General features: G+C 41.0%; 1 protein-coding gene across 1 annotated transcript; it reads left to right on the top strand.

Annotated features, from left to right (window-relative positions):
- Positions 1-4,573: 4,573 nt before the first annotated feature.
- Positions 4,574-5,206, top strand: LOC143892021 (uncharacterized). The gene has a single exon (XM_077396498.1). It carries the CDS (start codon positions 4,574-4,576, stop codon positions 5,204-5,206), a length of 633 nt encoding a protein of 210 aa, XP_077252613.1.
- The last annotated feature ends 1,961 nt before the right edge of the window (positions 5,207-7,167 follow it).

The raw sequence follows: 7,167 nt of genomic DNA, 5'->3' as shown, positions 1-7,167 counted from the left end.
AAGGCATTTTCGCGGGGCTGTTGCATGAGAGAGCAGCCACGTAAGCTGAGGGGGGCTGCCCTCTCATGCAACAGCTAACTATGAAATGCCTTTGTGCAATGATCTCTAGCAAATCCCTTATAAGTGTCTTCCTAAGATTATTTTTAAGTTAATCTCATTTACATATGGAGGCATGCCACTTTGAAACTGATTAGATGCGGATCCTTGGATAGAATAGAACCAAATTGATCTTAATTTGTAAATAAGATTATTTTTATTTTAATTTAATCTCCATTTGCAGATGGAAGCTATTAATTATATAATTTCTAAAACTATAATAACCACATGAAGATGACATGTGGTACATGCGAACAATCATTATTAAAAACTTGATGCTTAAATTTGTCAATTTACTAACTAAAGAATCAATACATTTCAAGATATACCTGTTTTAACAACATATTTGTAGACGATCCCCATAAATTCGTTGAAAGAAAAGATTTCTAGCAACATAAATTATTTTCGTCTCCATTAATGGAAATTTAGTGATAAACTATTAAAACCCATCGCCTAAAATAGGGATTTGCTAGCATCCATCGCAAAAGGCATTTTGTGGATGGCTTTGTTGCATGTGAGAGCAGCCACATCATGAATGAAGACAAATTTTGTGAGATCCCACATTGGAAAGGGAGGAAAAAGTTACTGGGCTATATATGTGCATTTTCCCTCTCCCTGTGTAGACGCGTTTTCAACATCTCCAAGGGGCGGGCCCCGCGGAGTGAGTCAGGCAGGGTTAGTGCTGCTGGAAAATAAAACCGAGGATGATAGATGACACAAAACCGGACAATATATACACAGCGGGGCAGGGGCGTGACAAATTTGGCTGAAAAGCGAGCCGGCATCATGAATGAAGACAATATCCGCTGAAAAGTGAGCCGGTGTCGCTGCTCTCACGTGCAACAGGCAATCTGCGAAATGCCTTTTGCAAAGGATGCTAGCAAATCCCCCTAAAATATTATTAGAGATGGATTTTAAAAAAACCATTGCAAATACTATTTTTTATTGTTCAAGTACTTTTTAATGTAAAAATCATGTTTTTAGCGGTTGTTTTTAAAAGCCAGTGTAAAAGCTGTAAGGGTGAAGTTATCGTAGAGTGGGGCACCGTAGAAGAGGTGACCTAGGGAAAGGCCTTAGACTGTAAACTATTAGAGTGGGCCACCAAGGACGGTGGATGAGGAAACGTGGTTGATTGTTAGTCCTAAGTTAGGGCTTGCCTAAGTATGGGACTAGGTGGGACCCAACCTTTTGATGAGCAGGTGAGACCCAACCTGGTATCATAGCAACCACCACATTACATGATGCTAATTTTTTTATTTCTTCAATTATTTTAGATATGCCAAAATTATGATTTAGCTACGATTTTTAAAGTACGTCCCTAACAATATTTTTTAATATATAAAAGTTATATTTCTAGCGACATGCTTTGGAATCTGTCGCAAAATATTTCGGTATTCCTGCACAAATTTTGATTTCTCCCTCCTATTAATGGGGTTGGACTTTAAATCACCACTAGTTTCAGCGCTCACAATAGGACATGAAATGAAAGGTGAAGTTGGGGCTTGCAAAGCTAGTGGAAATTTTCTATGGAGTGATTGAATGCATAAAAGACTGTAAATAACAACCGTGACGATTGATAAACAAATTCTTGTCGGGCAAATGGAAAATAGAACAGTGATGAAATCCAAGTACGGATCTAACTATGGAGGATAGAACCACACTAATGGATATATGATTAAAGGGATAACTGTTTAGTGGGACATTATGAAAATCAAATCCTTTTTTCATATGGAGTTTCGATTTATAATGGGTGTAGGGGATAAGATTAAATTCTAGCTAGACAGTTGGTACAATAACAGATATTGGATGAGTTCCCCTCGCTCTATCGTGTCACTACAATTAGGGAAAGAAGTGTAAGTAGATAATTTCCTTAGAACCAATGGTGTTATGGAGTGGAACATAGTTTTTCGAAATAAGTTTTTCGATTAGGAAATCGCCTCTGTGCGACCCAAAATCAAATTGGGCAACGTTAAGGCCCTGTTCATTTCAGATTGTGACAACTGATGCTGAGGGTCCCAACCGATTCATCGGTTGTCACAATCTAAAACGAACAGGACCTACGAGGTTGGCTTTTTAAAAGTTATGAAAATATATCTCATGATTAGACATAAATGAATGGAAATATGAAAGGTATTTTCGTAGATTAACACCCTCAATTCAGAGGGCTCCATTGAATTTTGTGGCTAGCTACGTGGCCCTATTTTAAAATCCAGTTGTCGAGTCCAAATCCGGTCCATTAACATATGGGATCCTTTGGATCCATTTGCATTTTTGGGTCCATTGACACCCTTATTTTCAGAATTCAAAAGGTTAGAATCCTTTGAAGGATGAGTTTTTTGCATCATGGCCTATCCATAGCAACGCCCCACAAATGCACGGTTTAGACTAGCAAAGTGATATATTCTCTCGTTTTTCTTCCTGAGGCCATGTCTTCTAATGTATGTATGACTACTCTTTTTACACTAGGAAGGTGGCACAGGGAAGAAAAGGGGACGAATTTATCATTTCCCTATGGACTATAGAACAAGTGTACAGTTGTATGTACTTAATGAGATAAAAATATCACCCAATGAGAAGCTGACAAGTGGCACTTGAAGGGGAGTCAAAGGCCGTTAGGGCAAAAGGGTAATTTTGCTACTCGTACTCTTCCGAAAATCGCAAATTTGCTTTAGAAAGATATGCTTGGAATGTCTTAGAGAGGTATACTTGGAAGGAGATATTCCTGGAAACTATAGTTAAAAACTCTATGAAAGGAAAGATTCCTCGAAAGACTTGGACATTAGTCTATATAAAAGGGAGACAAACTCCAAGGTACACATTCTGTTATGGTCCTCCTGAGTGGGGGCCAGCCTAGGCATGGGGCTGGGTGGGACCCAGTCTGGTACGGGACATGTTTAAAGGGCCTTGCCTAACGTGTTCCATCGGCTCTAGAGCTTTTGGCTTACCAGTATCTAATATTTGGTATTAGAGTAGCCACCACGTCTCGCGTTCGAGTCATAGAAGGAGCAACCTGTGGAAAGAGCCACATGGAAAAAAAGGCCAAAGTGAAACCTGTCACAGAGTGAGCCACTGAGGACAGCAGATGCCGAAGCGTGGTAGAATGTTACGATCTTGAGTGGGGCCCGCCTAGGTATGGGACTGGGTGGGACCCAGCTTGATATGGGACAGGTTTAAAGGGCGGTCGCCGAGGATGGCGTATGTGGAAGCGTGGTAGAATGTTACGGTCCTGGGTCGGGGCCCACCTTAGTATGGGAGCGGGTGAGACCCAGCCTGGTATGGGACAAGTCTAAAGGGCCTTGCCTGATATGTTTCATCAGCTCTGGAGCTTTCGGGTGAGACCCAGCCTGGTATGGGACAAGTCTAAAGGGCCTTGCCTGATGTGTTCCATCAGCTCTGGAGCTTTTGGCATATTGGTAAGGTACATCACACGTTCATTATTAAATTCAACTCATTCTTGTTTAGTTCTCTCCAGCTCTTATTGCTCTTGATGTTGCAGCTCATGACTTAAGCATCAGAGAGTCCCCAAGAGTCCAACTTTGTCGCTCTTTCCGACTGATTATGTGCGCATAGGTCTGGTTCTGTGCGCGTAGGTCTTCCTCAGGGAGTCCCTCCAGGTTTCAACGGCAATAATACTGTTAAAGTATAAAAGATTAATAACGCTTTTCTCCAACAGCTTAAGCTTTTGGAGAAGTTGGTTATTTAACATGGTATCAGAGCCAAAGGTCTCGAGTTCAAACCTCCCGGACAGCAAAAATCCACATGCCGACCACGTGTTTGCCAAGTGGGCCACAGGTGCGGGGGAGTGTTAAAGTATTAAAGATTAATAACGCCTTTCTCCAACAACTTAAACGTTTTGGAGAAGTTGGTTACTTAACCTTTAATTATTCTCTGTTGGACATGCTAAAAAATTAACGAAGTGCACTAGCATACAATAGCTTCAAGAGCCATACATACGTGGCCATGATAAGCTTTTAGAAGCAGACATGCAACTAATATGGGGCAGTGATATATTCACCCCCTTTTCTTCCCAGCCCCAGCCCCAGCCCCCTCTAGTGTATTTATGACTACTTTTAAACTACAAGGGCTGGGCCAAGGAAGAAAAAGGGGCGTCCGTATCATTTCCCAACTAATATATAGAAATGATGGGGGCAGATTCGTTTTGGGGCAGCGTTAAAAATGTCAGTTTTCACAAGATATTTTAATTTCTAGCACTGTTTGTTCCAACACCTCGGATCATAAAGAACTCGTTAAAAGATGCTCTCGTTCAATGTTTCAGACGCATAGAAATGTGAAACCTGAGAGCCCAACGGTTTAAATCACAACGGTCCAATTGCCATGTGAATGCACAGTCCAAATTTTAAAAAATAAGGTAGATAAACCTACCTACCTTGTCGTCTTGTTCCCTTAAACTATGCTTTTTTCCCACTCCCTCTCACTTCAAAAAGAACAACTGAATGTTTTTCCTTCAACAATTGATATGGGGAACTGTATGGCCGGAGAAGTCTCCAGTGACGCTGTCCGAATAATGACAGAGACCGGCGGCATAATGGAGATAGAAGGGCCCGTTCGAGTTCGAACCATCGTTAATGACTTTCCGGGATACGGAATTTTCCGGCAAGGTAATGTTTCGTCGCCATTACTCTGGCACGAGCAGCTTATTAACGGGCATTTATACTATCTCGTTAGTGCGAGAACCACATCAAAGGCGGATGTTGATGCAGGTGTATCTCGTCATATCAAGAAGATCAACGGTCAAAATCATCAGAACCTTGTGTCAGATGTTGAAAGGGAATTAGATGTGGGGCTGGCAAAGCAAATGACCCCACTAAGATTGTCATCAGGGATGGCGTCGGATCTTGTGGCAAACTTGACGGTGGGGCCGACGGTGGAGGTCTTGCCGTCACCAGGGAAAGGAGTTTGGAGGGTTAAGATGGCAATTAACACTAATCTACTTGCGGAGATATTGTCAGAAGACGGCAACACAGAGGCGTTGATCGAACGGATGAGATCCTTTGCTAGCGCAAGTGGGGCCACGCCGAAGCGAGCCAAGGGTAATTGGGGTGTGGCTTGGAAGCCAAGTATTTCTAAGAACATACAAGAGGGACTTTGAGGATCACATATAGATCTCTCTCTCTATATGTTTATAGCATTTATGCAAAGGTATGTGTCATGTGTGTCACTTTCCGGTGTGTTAGAATTCTATGTGATATATGGTTGTCACTTTCAGGATTATATGTAATATATGTTCGTCACTTTTCCGGCGTGTTCGAATCCTATTTGTAATACATTACTAGTCTTTGTATGACAACTTATATGGATGATCAGGGTGAGCATTGCTAGTAAACATGCAGTAGAATGTGGGTCAGATTCAGGCGATCACAACAGAATGGTCCTAATTTTGCCGGTCATCCAATTCAAACATTTAATAAGGCCTGTTTTTTGTTTTTCAACATGGACGGCCAAAAACTATAAATCAATGAGAAATTACACATTATTCACATTATTTGATTTTACAAATTACAGAAATTAGTGTGACTTTTGAGCCGTAGGATATCCAAAGTTAGGCTCTCAAATGAATGTGGTTCGGATCAATCACAGGGAGAAACCACTAAAATTGCGGGCCCACCACATTGTATTACAACGAGGTTTTGAATGCCTGTGCAAGGGCGGGAAGGGGTGTTAATATCCCTAGCATTTTAGTTTCATACATGTAAGACAAAGTACACTCACTAAATGTAGATGACTCTTACAAAACTCAATCAAGTTTTTGTAGTTGAAGGTGTATAGGGTTTGGGAACAACGAAATTAATGGTTAGACTCTAGAAAATTGAAAAAAAAAATAACAACTTGAAAATGATCAAATAATAAAAGTAAATTGACTTATCGACTGAATCCAAACAAATATCACCTCCACATACAATTAATCAATGCTGCAAATGGGTTCTCAACTGTATATGCCTTCAGGATACATACGAAGATCACACAACCTGACAGCCTTACGGACATGCTTCGTTTCTGTGATCAGATATAGATTTTTTATAAGAGAAAAAGGAATAATACAAGTATTTATGTTTAAACTGTAATCTCGTATTTGTAAGAACATAAGAAGAAAAGGGAACTGATATATTCGCTCCCTTTTGTTCCCCGAGCCAGCTCCCTTGTAGTGTAAAAAGTGGTCATCAATACACTAGGCGGGGATCGCCAGAGGAAGAAAAAGGTTTTAGAATATATATATATATATCAGTTCGAAAGAAAAATCAATGGTTTAGCTCCTAAGCCAATCTAAATTTAATCAAGGTTTTAGAATCCTAGACCTATGGCGGAAAGGATGCAATAGGTTACACTTATGGTTGCCCACTAGTTCAATGGATTTTTTTTTTTTGAAAATTAACAAAATTTTATTAATAAAAAATGGAGACAATATGTCCCAGTACTGAAACACTTACAGTAATTCAGCACAAAAGCTTACAGATGAGCCAACGAATTACAATAATTTACATTTGTTTCAGCTGCATAGACTCCCTCTTTGGCCAGTGCATTCGTCGAAGAGTTGGCCGTTCTCTTCTGGTGAACCAGTTGAGGATGTATATGACGAACCATATCCCGAATCTCGTCAATAACGTTGTGCAACCTCCACGGGCCACCTCCTTGATTCCTAGCCCAACCAATAACATTCGATGAGTCCCCTTCAACAATCAGTGGACCTAAATTGTTTGTATTGTACCATCGAAGCTCGAAGAGCAGTTCTCTAGCCTTGGCCTCATTCGCATCGCATGTCCCTGCAGAGCCAGAGTACGACATTAGAATTCTACCATTAGAGTCCCGTATCAGACCGCCAAAACCAGCAGGGCTGGGATTTCCTAATGAGCTGCCATCAAAGTTTAATTTTAACCGACCCTCCCTTGGCACAACCCATCGTGGAATAATAGAGTCCTAAGTCTTTTTTTTCCAGTAGCACCACATTCCAGTTTCTAAGAGCAACACCAGTTGAGTATGAGAAGTTTCCATTCGCCTTGGCCCATGAAATAAGGGATAACTTTATTTCAAGGGGTATGTGCCTCCAGTGCCTCG

Source organism: Tasmannia lanceolata, unplaced genomic scaffold (genome assembly GCF_043159265.1).
Source record: "Tasmannia lanceolata isolate RefF3 unplaced genomic scaffold, GAP_Taslan_0.1 ptg000015l, whole genome shotgun sequence".
NCBI lineage: Eukaryota > Viridiplantae > Streptophyta > Magnoliopsida > Canellales > Winteraceae > Tasmannia > Tasmannia lanceolata.
This window is presented reverse-complemented; position numbering and strand designations above follow the sequence as displayed.